General features: G+C 44.8%; 1 protein-coding gene across 1 annotated transcript in view; it reads right to left on the bottom strand.

Moving 5' to 3' along the window:
• Positions 1-17,578, bottom strand: part of snap91 (synaptosome associated protein 91) — a 107,350-nt gene extending 89,772 nt beyond the window's left edge. Inside the window, exons 1-2 of the mRNA XM_062957040.1 lie at positions 17,422-17,578; positions 15,883-16,042 (exon numbers count right to left, since the gene is read on the bottom strand). Coding sequence (XP_062813110.1) covers positions 15,883-16,012 — 130 coding nt within the window. The 5' untranslated portion in view covers positions 16,013-16,042; positions 17,422-17,578. The remainder of the gene's footprint in view (positions 1-15,882; positions 16,043-17,421) is intronic.
• Positions 17,579-17,882: the final 304 nt, after the last annotated feature.

Genomic DNA, 17,882 nt, shown 5'->3' with positions numbered 1-17,882 from the left:
CTACTCTAACAGAGGCTGAGCTCAGACACTCTCAATGACAAACTAAGCCTACTAAATCTTTCACCACTAAAATCCTGAGATTTTTAAAATTAGAGAGCTCCACTTATTTATCAATATATTGCAACTTCAGTTAATACTGGCAATGTAGATAATGTTGTAAAATTCAGATTTGTAAAATGTCATAGAATCACAGAGTTAGAAGAGACCACAAGGGCCATCCAGTCCAACCCCATTCTGCCATGGAAGAACACACACTCAAAGCACCCCCAACAGATTGCCATCCAGCTTCTGCTTGAAAACCTCCAGAAAAGGAGACTCTATAGGATGCATTTATTTTTAAAACCAGCTATTTTCTGCTTAAACACTGCTCACAATTTTAATACATGGCTGTTTTAATGTCACCGGGTGTTCCGTCCCCCAGGACGATGGTTTGCCTTACCTATTGGTCGTTTGTTTGTTTTCCCTCCTTTACATTTTGTTTGAGCCTCTGGCTGCAAAAGCCTAGGAAAAGTGGCTTGGAATCTGCAAGAGCTGGCTGCAGTTTTCTTTGCAGTGATTGGTCAAAGAATGCAACATCTTAGGACCGCCCTTTTTACCAGGGTCTAGTCTCCATTTTGGAGCTTCATTCTGGCTATAGTCTTCCAACGTGCTGGAGCTGTGCAAGGCTAACTGGGACAAATCATCCTCAAAACCAGGCCAATCTAAGCCTATCCAAATTAGATAAGTATTGAATTATATTGATCTGGAATAGGAAATCTAGTTAGAGGAGCAGGGTTATTCTGTCGCTTCTAGAACTAATCTTTGCTGTAAAGATAGGGAAGGAAAGAGTTTCTCCTTCTAATATAGGCAGCGTGATTAGGGTATAGTGGTTTTATAATCACCTTTGCCTTCTGGAACCAGGGATAATTCTGCAACTAAAACCTATGGAAATTTGTTTCATTTTCTGCAACTTTAAGATCTGTGCCAGGTTTACAACCTTGTATGAATAAACATCCTTTTTTGAAGTTATCCAGACTCAGTCGTTCAATATCTATAGGACAGCTTATAGGGATTTGCAGTTCGCCCGGATAAAGGACAGCACGTTTCAGTTTTATAGTTTTTTATTGTCCGGCGGACGGCACAGTTTTGAGGAGTTTTGAGGTAGATCAGCGGTTTTTCCGCTTGAGCTAGCTTGCACGGCTTATAGTTTTTTATAGTTTAGGAAGTTTAGTTTAGGCCGCGGCTTTTCCGCCTGAGCTCAGTCTGCATACCTAAAGACTCTACCAGCGTCTGAGGCAGTGGAGCCCGCTCTCAGACCTGAAGGAGTCAAATAGTGGGGCTCTATTTCCTTGCTATTTGGCTCGCGTGTGCGCACGTGGCCCAGTGGCTTTCTGGGTTTGCACAGGCTGTGCAGTTCCCAGCAACGTCCAGGGCTCCCTCGGCGGTAGACCTCGAGCCGCGGAGCACCAGCGACAGTTCTTTGGCTGGCTCTGAGGCGTGAAGCCCACCAGAACCAGGCTAGAACCTGGACAGGCCTGGCAACGCTGCTGCGAGTTCGGCCGGAGCACTCGGCCGGCTTCGACCTGCCTCATCGTCCTGCGGTGGTGACCTGCCTCATCGTCCTGCGGTGGTGACCTGCCTCATCGCCTGGCGGTGGTGACCTGCCTCATCGTCCTGCGGTGGTGACCTGCCTCATCGTCCTGCGGTGGTGACCTGCCTCATCGTCCTGCGGTGGTGACCTGCCTCATTGACCTGCGGTGGTGACCTCCCTTCACAGCGGGGAGGAGGCGTCTCTTCTCTCCTCCTTTCCAAAGCCAGCCTCGGTGCTCCTTCGGCGGCAGGCCTCGAGCCGCGGAGCACAAGGTGCTTGAAAATTTGGCGAAGTCGCCATTTTGGCAGTTTACGTCACTCGGGCAAGGGAGGTATCAAGTGGCAAGTTGCTGTCAGTTGGCATTTTGCAGCTTGCCTACCAAAGTTTGGCGCCAAAGGTCACAATCTTTGTAAAGTATAGTTACTTAGTGATATATATTGCTATGGTTAAGTGCTGTGAATTGTATTATATATTGAATTTGCTTTTATTGTAAATTTACTTGCAGGTATATTGCATTTGCCTTTGTTGTAAATTTACTTGCTATTAAGAATACATAATGTCTATGCAATTTCAAGATGATGCAGATGGTATACCTCCTTCTGAGGCTGAAAGTAGGAATGAAAGTCCCCAAAGGATAAAGCACCCTTCAGCCAAGATGCTAGCCCATCTAATAGATGAAAAGGAGCTCCTCCATGTGAGGTTAGGTTCGGCATGGGAGCGAATTGTAACATTAATGGACAGAATTGAGAGCTTGGGTATTACAAGGGTGCCGTCCATATTACAGACAGACCTTGAAGAGACCTTCGGTATTTGGAGGGGTTTGGTGTCTAAGATAGTCCAGGTCCTCGAGCGCATTAACGCCAAGGATTCAGAGTTAGAAATAGTGAGTGTCTTAGCTGACACTAATGAGAAAGAAAATAAGGTGAGGGCAATTCTAGATGCCTTGGAATTTAGTTCTCCATCTGTTAATCTAAGGTCTGAGCCAAAAGGAAATCAGTCTTCCTTATGCAGCCATGAGACCAATCTTTTAAAATCACCTGCTGTGGCACTTAGTCTTAAGTCCAACCGCTCTAGCCAGGTATCTAAGCTAAGGGAGTGTGCATCGTCTAAACACAGCCACTCTAGCAAGTCTTCTGCTGCTGGGAGTGCCATCTCTTCCCTAGCTGCCTTGCACATTAAGGAGGCTGCACGTCTGGAGCTACAGAGCAAGGTTGCGGAGGCGGAAGCTGATGCAAAAGCAGCTGACCACACTTTCCACCTTAAAGAGGAGGAACAGCGACTCCAAATAGAACAGGCCCAAAGGCAATGTGAAATAGAAATGCTTAGAATAAGGATGGATGCTACTGCCAAAAAGGTAAAGGCTGAGACTTTGGCCAAGGTCCTAAGTGGGCAGCTCACAGAAGAAAATGTAAGTCAGTTGCCGAAGCAGGACCCTTCTTCCAAGGTGCTTGTGCATCTTAATAGCTTAAACAGCCAGCTTTCTGACGAGGAACATGAAGACTTCTTCGTTCGGTCAGAACAGGGCCCTAAAGTTGCCTTCGGGCTGCCGGAAGTTCAAAGCGTCATAGCGGGGAGCTCCTCTTTGCTCAGTTTGCCTGTGCCTCCTACTAAGATTCCCGAGCAGTCAGCCAAACCATCAAAGCCTATCACCAATTAGGCCCTACAAGCAAGTCCAAAAGGAACCATCTGTCCGTCTACAGACGATGCCTTCCCTCCAAAGGGTCAAAGGTCGACACCAGGAGCACGGGATTTCTCCCTGCAGCAGCCAACGCCACATAAGACACCGTCGACGCCAGAATCCCAACTCGTCTCGATCCTTAGAAGTCCCAAAAGAGACCTCAAAGACAAGGGAGTTGAAAAGTTTTCAGACAAGCCTGAAGAGTTCCTTCTCTGGAAGGTTACCTTCAAGAGGGCAATTAGAGACTTAAAGTTGTTGCCTGAAGAAGAGCTGACCCTGCTAGGCGCCTGGTTGGGTCCAGCATCATCTTCTCAAGTTAAGAGAATATATTCAGCCCACGTAGCTGATCCCAACAAAGCCTTGGAAAAGGCCTGGGACAGATTAGACCAGCGGTATGGAGCTAGCACGGAGATTGAAGCATCTCTAATGGACAAGCTGCAAAGGTTCCCAACCTTAAAGCTCAAGGACTGCAAGCTCTTGTGGGACCTCAGTGATCTTCTTGCAGAGTTAGAGTCGGCCAAGGAGAATCCAGAGTTGCCTGGACTGCAGTGCCTCGATCAGCATCTGTCCCAGCGGCAGATTCTGGACAAACTTCCCTTTGCCCTGCAGGAAGACTGGGGGAAACAGGTTTTTAACTACAAGGAGGCCCATTCTCAGGCGTACCCACCGTTTTCCCATCTGGTCCAGTTCATCACCAGAGCGGCCAGGGAAAGGAATGATCCACAGACGGGCCTGCCCACCTTATATCAAGGGATCCATACAGGGAAGGCGCCTGAAGTGGACAAGAAACCACCTAGAGAGGCCAATAGACCTGTCAGCGTAAAGGCAGTCGAAACTCAACACAAGACTGACGAACCCAGGTCAGAGGTAAAAGAGTTGCTTTGCCCTATTCACCAAAAGCCTCACAGCTTGGCCAACTGCAGGGAGTTTAGTAGGAAGACATACAAAGAAAGGCAACAGCTAGTTCAAAAGCAGGGAATCTGCTTTAGATGCTGTGGAGCAACTCCGCACTTTGCATCCAACTGCAAAGAAAACGTCAAGTGCGAGAAATGCAACAGCGTCAAGCATTGCACCGCAATGCACAACTCCAATGGTGTCTCCCACACCAAAGGGGACATTTCACCAAAGGAAAGGACAGCAAGCGAAGATACCAACAAGCCGGCTGCACCGCAGATGCAGGTGGAAGTTTCAGCAGTCGCCTGCACTGAGCTGTGTTCTGATTCGCACCAGTACAGGGTTTGTCATCCTATCTGCCTAGCGGATGTATATCCAGCCAAGAGCCCTTGGCTTAAAAAGAGACTCTATGTGGCCCTAGATTCACAGAGCGATGCCTCCCTAGCTACTCCAGAGTTCTTCCGCATGTTTGACCTTAAAACCAAGATGGTCAATTACACCATGACTACATGTGCAGGAAAAAAGAAGTTGCAGGGTCGCATAGCATCTGGCTTTGTTGTCTCCTCTTGCGACCAGAAGAGACAGTTCAAGTTGCCAGACCTGATTGAGTGTTCCTCCATCCCTCGGAACAAAAAACAAATTGTAACTAGAGAAGTTGTGGAGGCTCATCCACATTTGCGACGGTTAAAGAATGCCATACCAGCCTTTCAGCCAGATGTGGACATTGCCCTTTTGCTTGGCTCGGACTGCCCGAGCTTGTTCTGTGTGAACGACCAAGTTAAAGGACCTCCAGGTGCACCTATCGCACAACAATTGCCATTAGGCTGGACAGTCATAGGCCCAGTGTGCATAAACAAGATGCACCCACCATCGTCGTTGGACTCCAATCAAGCACAGGTGCTTAAAGGTGGACGTCCTACACTTGTGCGCAGTTGCCTAAGTCACATCTCAGTCTACTGCCAAGGAATAACTCCAGAGTATTCCTCCACCTTCAAAGTCTCTGAGAGAGACGAAGCCATAGCGCTCTCGAAAGATGAACAAAGGTTTTCGGACATTATGAATGCTCAAGTCTCACGAAGTGCAGAGGTGAAAGTTTGCAAGATGACCACAGAAATCAAGATGGGCCAAAGATCTTGCCTGGAACCACACCGTTTTGAATGTTTTTCGGAGTGGCACAGTCTTCTTAGAGCAGTTGCTAGGCTTATACATCGTTTAGCTTGCAAAGATAGTGAGCCTTTACAGGTCCAGGATATGATAAAGGCTAAGAGCGTCATATTCAAGTCAGTACAGAGATCTGCTTTCAAGCAGGAAATAGCTAGGCTAGAGCAAGGGCTCAACATCCCTAATCAAAGTCTTCTAAATGAGTTAAACCCATTTCTAGACAAGGAGGGTATTTTGAGAGTTGGAGGAAGGTTAGCCAAAGCTAAACTCAAGGCGTGCATAAAAAACCCCATCATCATACCCCCTAATAGTCACACTGCATTGCTGCTCGTTCGGCATCACCATGAAAGGATCCATCATCAGGGTAGAACTCTAACTGAGGCAGCCCTTAGAAATGAAGGTCTGTGGGTAGTTAATGCCAAAAGGTTGGTCAACAGTTGTATTTTCAAATGTGTTAAATGCAGGCGCCTTAGGCGAAACTGTCAAAGTCAGTTGATGGCAGAACTACCTCAGGATAGGACTTTGACAGACCCACCCTTTTCCCATGTGGGAATCGATGTGTTTGGTCCTTGGGAGGTTGTCACTAGGAAAACCAGGGGTGGTGTTGTAAATAACAAGAGGTGGGCAGTTTTGTTTACTTGTTTAGTAATACGAGCTGTCCATATAGAAGTCATAGAAGGGATGGACACTTCATCATTTTTAAACGCATTAAAAAGGTTCATAGCCCTCAGAGGGCCAATTAAGTCAATTCGGTCGGACTGTGGCACCAATTTTGTAGGTGCGACCAAAGAACTCAATTGTGTGTCTAGGTTTGGGAGAGACCCAAAGGTTCAGAACTTTACGAATACTGAACAAATTATGTGGACTTTCAATGTTCCTCACGCCTCCCACATGGGTGGTGTTTGGGAGAGGATGATTGGTATTAGTCGCAAAATCCTTAATGCCATGCTTTTGAGTCATAGGTCATTGACGCATGATGTTTTGGTGACACTTATGGCGGAAGTTACCGCAATTATCAACAACCGGCCGCTGGTTCCCCTTACCAGTGACCCTGAGAACTTACAACCACTGACTCCTGCACTTATTTTGACACAAAAGGTGCCAGGATGGAAGGACATCATGTTGCCAGTTCCGGACGGAACTCACCGTGCCCTGTGGAAACAGGTGCAGTCCTTGGCCAACCACTTTTGGAAAAGGTGGAAAGCTGAGTACTTAAGCCAGCTTCAAGCTAGAAGAATCTGGCAAAGCCCACAGGACAACATTGAGGTTAACAACGTTGTGTTGTTAAAGGACAAAGACTTGCCCCGCCATGCATGGCCCATGGGCATTGTATTAAAGACCTTTCCTTGCCCGGACGGTAAGGTCAGGAAAGTTCAATTAAAGACTTGCAACAGAAGCAAAGTGTCCATTTTGGACAGACCAATTAGTGACCTCGTGTTGCTTATTGGAGATGTTTAAAGTTCTAGTGTTTGTATTGTTGTGTATACAAAGGTGTTTGTATGTTTTTGATTGGTAAATTCCCACATCCTGGGAATTTAGCGGGGAGTGTTCCGTCCCCCAGGACGATGGTTTGCCTTACCTATTGGTCGTTTGTTTGTTTTCCCTCCTTTACATTTTGTTTGAGCCTCTGGCTGCAAAAGCCTAGGAAAAGTGGCTTGGAATCTGCAAGAGCTGGCTGCAGTTTTCTTTGCAGTGATTGGTCAAAGAATGCAACATCTTAGGACCGCCCTTTTTACCAGGGTCTAGTCTCCATTTTGGAGCTTCATTCTGGCTATAGTCTTCCAACGTGCTGGAGCTGTGCAAGGCTAACTGGGACAAATCATCCTCAAAACCAGGCCAATCTAAGCCTATCCAAATTAGATAAGTATTGAATTATATTGATCTGGAATAGGAAATCTAGTTAGAGGAGCAGGGTTATTCTGTCGCTTCTAGAACTAATCTTTGCTGTAAAGATAGGGAAGGAAAGAGTTTCTCCTTCTAATATAGGCAGCGTGATTAGGGTATAGTGGTTTTATAATCACCTTTGCTTTCTGGAACCAGGGATAATTCTGTACCTAAAACCTATAGAAATTTGTTTCATTTTCTGCAACTTTAAGATCTGTGCCAGGTTTACAACCTTGTATGAATAAACATCCTTTTTTGAAGTTATCCAGACTCAGTCGTTCAATATCTATAGGACAGCTTATAGGGATTTGCAGTTCGCCCGGATAAAGGACAGCACGTTTCAGTTTTATAGTTTTTTTATTGTCCGGCGGACGGCACACCGGGTGTGATTCATCCCCCTCTAACGCCATTGTCAAAGCATAGTCCACTAAGTCTGGTACTATTTAACTAACATATGTGATGTTTAAATTCTTGATGACACATTCTTGATGGAGTGTTTTTTTTCTTTACCTTTAAACCAATCAGTGATATTCAATTACACAGCATAAGGATGTACTGAAGTGACAACGGCATGCTTTATTCATTACCATCAGTAAAATCCCCTGATGACCCATTGCTTCCCTTAAGGCATCTGGTGCTCTGAGTCCCGCTTGGGAGAGAGGATGGCATATACAAATACAGTTTTATTATTATTAAAGTAGTATTGGAAACTTCCTTCTCCTACCTCCACGTTTCCGCCTCCCATCCTATCTAAGCATCAGGGGTGGCGGGATGAGATTACCTTCTCCCCATCACTCTTTCTTCCCCCCTTTGTAAGTTCTGCCCATTACTTGGCTCTCTGAATGTTTCTTCTGCTCCTGCTCTCAGCAATATCAATTGGTGCTATTAATTTTGGGATCTGCCTTGACTTCAGAGTCCCATCTTCAATTCAGAAACATGTCACTACATGCACATTTTCTTGCTTGTCTTGCACCTATTGTGCTCACTGAATATTTGAGTGGGGTGTTGATTCAGCGCCTTATTTTCCGAAATCCCATGCAATGCTGAATTATGATAGAAGTTATGGTAATATGAAGTATATTGTGCTTTCTTTCAGCAAGAACTATACCACAACTTAAACAAAACCAAAATAGCTTGCCTTCTTTCCTTATTCCAGAAAGGGCAATGTTTCATCATGCTGAGGCCTAGAAGTGGATGAATGTCTCTTCCTCTATGCCAGTGGTTCTCAACCTGGGGTCCCCAGAAGTTTTGGCCTTCAACTCCCAGAAATCCTAACAGCTGGTAAACTGGCTGGGATTTCTGGGAGTCGTAGTCCAAAACACCTGGGGGCCCACAGGTTAAGAACCACTGCTCTATCCCAACTGCCACTGCCCTGGCCTTCGAAGGAGAGAAGAAGAAGCATGCACAGCTCCATTCTGCCCAAGCCCAAAAGCAGATTGAAGTTCTTCCTCCCTCTATCTCAACTGCCCCTGCCCTGGTCTCAGAGGAAGAGAAGAAGAGTCAGGCACAACTCCATCTTGCCTAGGCCTAGAAATAGATAAAATGCCCTCCCTCTATCCCAACTGCCGCTGCCCTGGTCTCAGACACCAAGGAGAAAAGGCAGTATTTGCAGGACTTAATCCTGTTCTCTACTATCATTCTCTTTTTTCTTTTGTGTGTCATGTCTTATTCAGATTCTGAGCCTGAGGGCCTGGGATTGTCAAATTAACTATTTGTAAACTCCTCTGAGAGCTTTTGAAGCTGAAGAGCAGGGTCTAAACACTATAAATAAAATATAAAAAGTATGACTTAGCCAAATATACTACTAGGCAACCTGATTTCAGTGTAATTAAAATAAACTATTATTGATTCTACCACTGCCATTCATAAATCCAGTGACAACAAAGTCACCACTCCTAAATTATAACCGTTTTTTAAAAAAATGAAAACAACCAAGCAATTATTCTACGTGTGCATCTTATCAAAATTCAAGTAGGGCACACATTATGGCTCTCCATTCTATTCCAAAGCCAAACATTGTACTTTGGCTCTTCATAGGCAACATAATTTTCTATTCCAAGATTTCAAAACAGCCATTGATAAACGTAAGCTTCAGTAATCTATGTATTTTGTTCTCACATCTTCCCTCTACAGAAGAAAAATAGGATCTCTGGAGAATTCCTATATTAAGTCTCAGTAGTGCACCTTCTATCACATGTGCAGCCATTTTATTATGGAGAAGATGCACTTTTCATGTAGTTATATTAAGACAATTTACACTTTAGTATTATTTTATGAAAAACATGCTCCATCAAATGGATTATAAGCATATAAACTGGGACATATAGAAGAGCTGCAGTGCTGCAAAATATAAAGAATGCACTTGTGTTTTTTAAAGAGACAGAGCTCTGTTTTTTTTGTACCACTACAAACATTTTTAAAATGTCTCTTTACTGCTTCAGTATTGTCTGGAACATCACATCCATCAGAAATATGTGAAAAGACAGAGTGTATCCTCCAATGGCATAAATCTATTTTCAAGATATAGCAAACATCTTGAGAAGTTTCATATCCATATGTCATGGTAAAACAGGAATTATTAATATAGTCAGAAGCAGAAAATTTGAAGTGTTAGCATCTTTGAAGACTGTTGCTCTAAGTCTATATTCTTTTAGGATTCAGATATGGGGAGAAGAAATCCTCCTAATGTGTATTCAACCTCCAGTGAAAATGAAGACAGTAGATTATCCTACCACCCCCCCCCCCCTTTTAAACTAAGTCCTATGTCTTGCACATGCTCCAGGCAATCTAATCCCACCTCTCCTTACATATGTGGCTTGCCTTTTTCCTGGGGTGGGATTTTGTCCTCCCACAAAGTATTCAGTGCACTGAGAGGTGTCTGCTACAGTCACACTGCTTTAAATGTATAGCAACCATCCAACCTTCCAGTCTTGCCCTATTCTTTACTGCACTACTGTATTTCTTTTCCCTGAAACTACCCCACCCTTTTATTATTCCTGGGAAACAATTATTAGCACAAGAAAGAAGGTGAAGGAGATCTGGAGAAACACAAGCTTTTGGCACCAGGTTGCATTTGCATTTCTTCAGTAAATAATGAATAAAGTTTTAGCTGGGAAAGGATGGGGTTCTACCCAGCAGTTGTGTGTCCAGTTTACAACAGCAGCCTGCAGAATTCCTTGCTGAGCATGTGTGAAAATCAGGGCAAAGAAGAAAAGGGAAGGCTAACTAGCCTGTCTCTACCAGCCAGCCAACTCCACTTTTGTATGTTAGAAAAGCAGAAATCTGTAAGAAGGGACTCATAAGAAAAGTAGAGACCATCCTTGGATGCTCTTTGGAAGAAGCTTTCAGGTGATCACTAGAAGGTTCAAAATGTTTCGGGCTTATTGACATGACTGTTTCCTATGCCATGTGCTCTTTGTTAGTTCTGAATAAAAAGTCTACTAAAATATTTTAGGCTGCTCTTATTTTTGTGGTCTAAGAACCTTCCCACATGTTTTCATTTCTGGTACCAAATTTTCTATTAAAGAAGTACCACATTTGTTCAAATCTAATGCTGGCCTTTTTTGGCAGAATGACTTTGCCAAAATTGGAGTGAGTATTAGATTTGCCTCATGCAGTAATCTTAGTTCTGTGCCAAAGCAAATGGGGAAGTTGCTTCAGGAGCTGCACCTGGAGCTCCTCTTTGAGGGACATCATCTTTAAGTAAATGGCCAGGGCTCAATGCTATGCAATCCTGGGATTTGTAGTTTGGTGAGGCACCAGCATTCTTTGGTAAAGAAGGCTCAAAGTCTTGTAAAACTACAGTACCCAGGATTCTATAGCATTGAACCAAGGAAATTAGAGTGGACTCATTCTACAGCACAGATGCACCCCAAGGTTTTCTTTAACATCACTGGAAGATTTGGTGTTCTAAAATAATTGTTTATAATGAAGGAATTCTAAGCAGGCAGCAACTGTAATGTGTACCTTTTTGGACAAATTATAATGAATGCACTTTTTGCCACTGTGCATTACATTTGGCAGCAAGTACTTTTTTGGTTTCAGGGTTCTGAAAATTGAGTTGCACATTCATCATCATCATCATCATCATCATCATCATCATCATCATTTAATAACTTATTAATCGCCCTCCATCCACAATGCTCTAGGCGATTTACAGGATAAAATTGTAAAGGATAAAAAATACATACATAAAAATATTAATAAAATTAACATAGATTAAAAGCTCTAGTAAAGAGCCAAGTCTTGAGTGTGAGGGTAAAAGGCCCTAACTCACGCATGGCTCTCATATAGGGCGGCAAGGTATTCCATAAGGCAGGGGCAGAAATAGAAAAAGCTCTGTGCCTGATCCTTTCCAAGTGCACTTCTCTAAGACCAGGAACATAAAGTAAGTCTCGTTGGGATGGTCGTTGTGACCTCCGATGATGGGAGAAGGAGAGACGGTCCCTAAGGTACGATTTGAAGGTGCATTAGACTCGGGTAAATACAGTAATTCCCAGGAAGACATCTATATTATCATTACCTGTATTACTAAGGAATGGTTATCCAAAATTTTCACTAAAGTCACTAGGATTTATGTCCAGTAAACAATATTTAAGGCCTGAGTGATCATATATAAAAAAATTTGGAAGTTATAACATATGGATTGTACATAGTTTATTACCACTATAATGTGTTGACAAGCTTCCTATGAAAAAATATTAATAAGGGACAACTTTTATATGTTAGAAATGTCACAACACTGAAAGACAAGAGCTATTTAAAATGTGATAAGCTGATCTTATCATTTGGTTTCTCACTATGGAAAAAATACTGTGAGATGTATCATAGTGATCAGACATCAGCAAGGAATATATTGAAAGAGATAAGGTTGACAGTCTCAATTATTGACATTAAGGTTATTAGCTTACAGCCTCGATATTTCATCTGTCTCTGAACAGGTCTGTAGATGCAGAAAAGACACATTAACAGCTTCTGTGATGTCTCATGGGCCATGTAGTCCCGTTCCCAGTACTATTGTGGCAGACGAAGAGGAAAACTTTGTTTTCCCACCGTTTCAGCCAGAATTGGAGCCCTTGCACCTGCAGGATGTTTGCCCTCCAGAAGCCAGCCAAACAAGCCTTGGGCAGAATTCTCCCCCATTCTCTCGTAAGGATAATTATAATCGAGATAGAGGCGCTAGGGAGGCGAATCGCCGAAGCGCCAGAATCGCTGCCAGACAATTAGCTGATTAAGCCTGTTTCCCTTGGGAAATCTTAAGGAGTCATGCATCTGGACACAGTATGGGTTTCACTTCTTGTTCCCCAGGGAAAGTGTTCCTTGGCGGGAAAACAAGATCCTATATAGGTGTTTACCCGCAAGGAGATCCTTGCGGAGTCAATTCGTCAGCTTCAGGAGTGAGATAGTGTGTGGACTACGTTACTCCAGTTCCTTGTTTCCAGGACCTTGCCACGGACCTTGTTCTAGTTCCAAGCCTGCCTTGTTCCCCGGACCTCGCCTCGGACCTCGTTCTTGCTTCTTGCTTCTTGTTGCCACGTATCAAGTCTTGTTTGCCAAGAATCTAGTTTGATTTCCAGCCTTGTTGTCAAGCTCTATTGGACTAAAGGACCCTGTCTTTTCCCCACACTTGCTCGGCAAGTGTGTGTTTCGGTTATTGGATTATAACTTTGGACTCTAATATCTCATATTGGACATTGATTTCCTGGACTATAATTGACCTTTCCTGAAAGGTCTACTTCTGAACTTTATTCTTCATTTGTTTTTATTGACTTTATATATTCCTTTAATAAAGATATTAGATAGAATCTGGCCTCTGCGCATGGTTATTGGTGCTCTGTAGCCTGGGTCCTGACAGCTTCTCCCATCTCACTTCTTTCCAAGTCTAATATTGGAAGCTTTGAACAATGTCAAGGTAATTATTAAGCTGGGTAGTTCTTCTTTCAATTCAGAGTGAATATTTCAAAATAACTACCTGAAACCGAGCTGAATGCCACAGTAGTGCTATAGTATTCTCAATTTATATCTATTAAGCAGGAGGGGATCAATAGCAAGATCAGCTGCATCAGCCAATGCTACACCAGCGCAATTCAGTCAGATATTGTCAGAGCATGATGAATCCAAGGCCCATGAGGAAGGTACAGGTTTGATCTGGATGCTGTCTTTGCTTACTCTATCTTTGCTTGGAGTTGGTCTTATCTATGATTTCATAACTTCATGCCAGGAACATGTCATTGGAGTCCAGACAGGTAACTCCTTAAAATGATTGACAAAAATCTCATCTCTCTTTCTCCCAGCCAGACCAGAGAACAGAATTCAAACTCCCTAGGGACATATAGACCACAGCAAATGAAAACAGATTATGTATCAGGAAGCATGGCATGGAACTGGGCCCTACTGTCAAAGAACCACATATAAATAAGCTCACAACCAGAAACTTGGAGCAGACTTCTGCTTTCCATCAAAGATGCCCACTACCAGAGATAATACTTTGCCATGTAATCTCAACATCCAATGGCAATTGCCCTGCTGGAATTTACAGCACATGCCTCATCTAAAGAATCTGTAGTCTATGAATGTTATAGTGAGAATTGCCATTTTCTAGAATGGCACCCCTCCTAGTGGTAGCTGATAGTTTCCATGGCAGTAGGGCCACTCTGAGTTTTAATCTGGATTTTGAAGGTCCTGTCCAAGATGCACAACAGACGTTAAAATAGGTTCAGCACCTTGGATAGCTCCTCTTACATTCATATTGCCCCAATGTCATAAAGTCAGTACTACTTCTTTCCTCTCCCCACTCCTATTTACATAATCTATGACAATGATTCTCAGCCTGTGGGTCCCCAGGTGTTTTGGCCTACAATGCCTAAAAATCCCAACCTGTTTACCAGATGTCAGGATTTCTGGGAGTTGAAGGCCAAAACATCTGGGGACCCACAGGTTGAGAACCACTGATCTATGACTTGCTGTTCTTCTAATCAGGGACCATAAAAGAAAGATTGGGATAATGCTATGAGTTCATCCTGGGAATACACTTATGTGTAGAAAGAGATGACAGCAGGGTTTTGTCATGCCATTATGGTATCATTGCCATGACTATAGTCTGAGCCATGCACTCTCTGTACACAGTGGCTGTGCATTCTCAGTGAGCGATAGCAATTTCTATTGTTCAGCATTCTACTTGGCTGATAGAGATACACAATATGACAATATTATGCTAGCAAAAGACCACAAACATAATTGGCCTGCCCATCTATAGTCCCCAAACTTGACTGCTACTGTGTACATCTCAGAATAAACAAGAAACCGTAACTTCCAAAAATTAAGAATGATTCCACAATATAATGCAAATACTAGAACAGCAAAAATGAAAAAGAATGAACATTTCATAATGAATGACATTTATTTAAATTTGGATATGTCATGTTACTGAGGAATAGTATGATGAATCATACATCTGCCTTCCTCTATTCCACGTTCTGAAAGATGCTAATTCATGCTAAATAGGTTATAGTGACCAAAAATATCAGCATGCTATAATGGCTGAGCCAACACATCAATTGCCATATACATATAGAAACAGTCATGGCAATTACCAGGCATGGCCCCAATTCACTGTCCAAAGAATGAACAGAAAATAGATTTAAGCATGATTTTTCAAGCTTCCTTGCACATCTCTCCAACTCATTCCACCTATAGTTATAACATCTGAAAGTCATAGAATTATAGAATCATAGAGTTGGAAGAGACCCTGTGGGCCATCCAGTCCAACCCCCTGCCAAGAAACAGGAAAATCTCATTCAAAGCACCCCCGACAGATGGCCATCCAGCCTGTTTAAAAGCCTCCAAAGGAGCCTCCACCACAGTCCCAGGCAGAGAGTTCCACTGCTGAACAGCTCTCACAATGAGGAAGGTTTTCCTAATGTTCAGGTGGAATCTCCTTTCCTGTAGTTTGAAGCCACTGTTCCGCTTCCTAGTCTGCAGGGCAGCAGAAAACAAGTTTGCTCCCCCCTCCCTATGACTTCTCCTCACATATTTATACATGCCCTCATCATGTCTCCTCTCAGTCTTCTCTTCTCATGCTAAACATGCCCAGCTCTTTCAGCCACTCCTCATAGGGCTTGTTCTCCAGACCCTTGATCATTTTAGTCGCCCTCCTCTGGACACATTCCAGCTTGTCAACATCTCCCTTCAACTGTGGTCCTCAGAATTGGACACAGTATTCCAGGTGTGGTCTGACCAAGGCAAAATAGAGGGGTAGCATGACTTCCTCGGATCTAGACATTAGACTCCTATTGATGCAGGCCAAAATCCCATTGGCTTTTTAGCCACATCACATTGTAGGCTCATGTTTAACTTGTTGTCCACGAGGACTCCAAGATCTTTTTCACAAATACTGCTGTCGAGCCAGGCATCCCCCATTCTGTATCTTTGCATTTCATTTTTTTACCTGGGTGGAGTTTCTTGCATTTGTCCCTATTGAACTTCATTTTGTTAGTTTTGGCCCATTTCTCTAATCTAATACTGCTCCTGCAGTAATATACCCTCCATAATATACATTGCAAAGTTTGTTTTCTCCCACAATCCTTATGAGGGCAGGAATAATTTACCCAGGAGACCGAAGCTCTCAAGAGCAGGAAGTGGCATGGCTTTCAGCTCCACGCAAACAAAACTGCTTATATAAGAAAGAGATGCTTACAGTCCAGGTGTTTCTTCTTGGGCCCCATCACCTCATGAGTGGTGGCTTTGCAGACGGCCCTGGCCACCGCCGATCCCGTAACGCTGTACTGAGCAGCTGCGATGCGATCTGTCAGAGTCTGACCCGACATCTTGGACTAATTCTTGGGCTGCTACCACTTCTGCAAGAAAGAGGGGGAAAACAAAAGCAAGGGTTTGGAAAACCATCACCAAATCAGGACAGAAAGCATCCTCTTTTGATTGAACCCTCCAAGCTGCCTGCTGCTTCCAAGTTCCCTCCTTTCCTCCCCTCCTCCTCCTCCTCCTCTGTTGTGTAAGTACTGGCATTGCAACCAAGGGCCCTTCCGCACAGCCATATAACCCAGAATATCAAGCCAGAAAATAGCACAATATCTGCTTTGAACTGAGTTATCTGAGTGCATACTGCCATATATTCCAGTTCAAAGCAGATAATACGGGATTTCATTCAGCTGCCTGGGGGCCTTTCCACATAGCCCTATATCCCAGAATATCAAGGCAGAAAATCTCACAATATCTGGCTTGAACTGGGTTATCTGAGTCCACACTGCCATATACTCCAGTTCACAGAAGATATTGTGGGATTTTCTGCTTTGATATCCTGGGATATAGGGCGGTCTGGAAGGGGCCCAAGAAAAGATGCTTGGGGCAAACTAAGATATTTTGCAATTATTATTTTTTTTGAGATGGGAGATGAAGAGAAAACCTTCTCATAAACAGGCTCAATTCCTCTGAGGCTGGAGATTTCCTTTTCCTCCCACTGCCTTGGAAATAATGTAAAAAAGCATCCCTGGGTGAGTTATGATGATGGCGCTGCCTGCAAACCAACACCTCGCTCCTCCGCCGATCTCCCTTGTCTGGGGAGGCGTGGGTGGGGAGGGGGCTCTCTTCCCCCGGCTAGGCTTCCCCAGGCAGCAGGGCCTTCCGGAGGGAACGCAATGGACGGCGCCTCCGCTGCGGCTTTTCCCTCCTCTCCACAGAACGGGAGATTAGGATGATCCGAGCATTGCGCCATCGCCATCCAGCTCTGCCCTCTGCGCGCCTGCCTTCTCGCTCCTTCTCCGGCGGCCAATGTGGCCCTCCCTACCTTCTCCAAGCCTGTCTCCTTCCTCCTCCTCCTCCTCCTCCTCCTCCTGGAAGCGCAATGCAACGCAGTGGCGAGGAGAGGATCCCCGAGGCGGCTGCGCCGGGTTACTCCTTCACCATCGCTCAGCCCTCCCTCCTCCTTGCCGAGGCCGAGCGCTCCCCGAAGCCCAGCCAAGGCGCCCAAAGGGAGGATGGGGGGCGGGGGGAGGGAGCAAGGCACTGCCCTTCCTCCTGCTCCTCTTCCTCGCCTCTCCTTTCCTCCCTCCCTCCCTCCCTGTGGGGAAAGGCAAGGCTCCCCTTCAGGTGGGTGCCTGCCCAAAGGATGCGCTCAAGGCGCTATTTCCAGCCCAGTAATCCCCCCCCCCCGGCTTGGTCAGTAATCCCCGGGGCGAGCAAAGAGCGGCGGCATGCGCACGCACACACACAGTCCACACACCTCTCTCTCTCTCTCTCTCTCTCCACGCGAGCTCTTCTCCTGGCGCCTCCGTCCGCAGCCCCGAGCCTCCTCTCGCAGGTCCGCGGCTGTCTTCGGAGTCAGGTGACGCGGAGGGAGGACGGAGCCCCCCTCCCACCCCGGACTCTTAAAGGGGACACCCCCCACCCGGCTTGGGAGCCCTCCTCTCCCACCTTGGTCCCTTCCTACCACCACGCCTGGGTAATTCCACTAGCCAAGACACCCCCTCGCCCGCTCCTCCACTAGAGATAGAATGGGTGCTGTTGGGACTGCCATAGCTCCACACCTTATTTATTTCGTGTCAAAAGCATTGCATAATAAATACATTTTTAAAAATGATTTAAAAAAAGCAAATCACAAGCAACTAAATAGTTTTAGACCAAAAACTGGCAACAGCAACCGCATTGTCCGTAGCTTAAACAACTCCTCCTCCGTACATCAGG

The sequence above is a fragment of the Anolis carolinensis genome, chromosome 1, assembly GCF_035594765.1.
Source record: "Anolis carolinensis isolate JA03-04 chromosome 1, rAnoCar3.1.pri, whole genome shotgun sequence".
Classification (NCBI taxonomy): Eukaryota; Metazoa; Chordata; class Lepidosauria; order Squamata; family Dactyloidae; genus Anolis; species Anolis carolinensis.
This window is presented reverse-complemented; position numbering and strand designations above follow the sequence as displayed.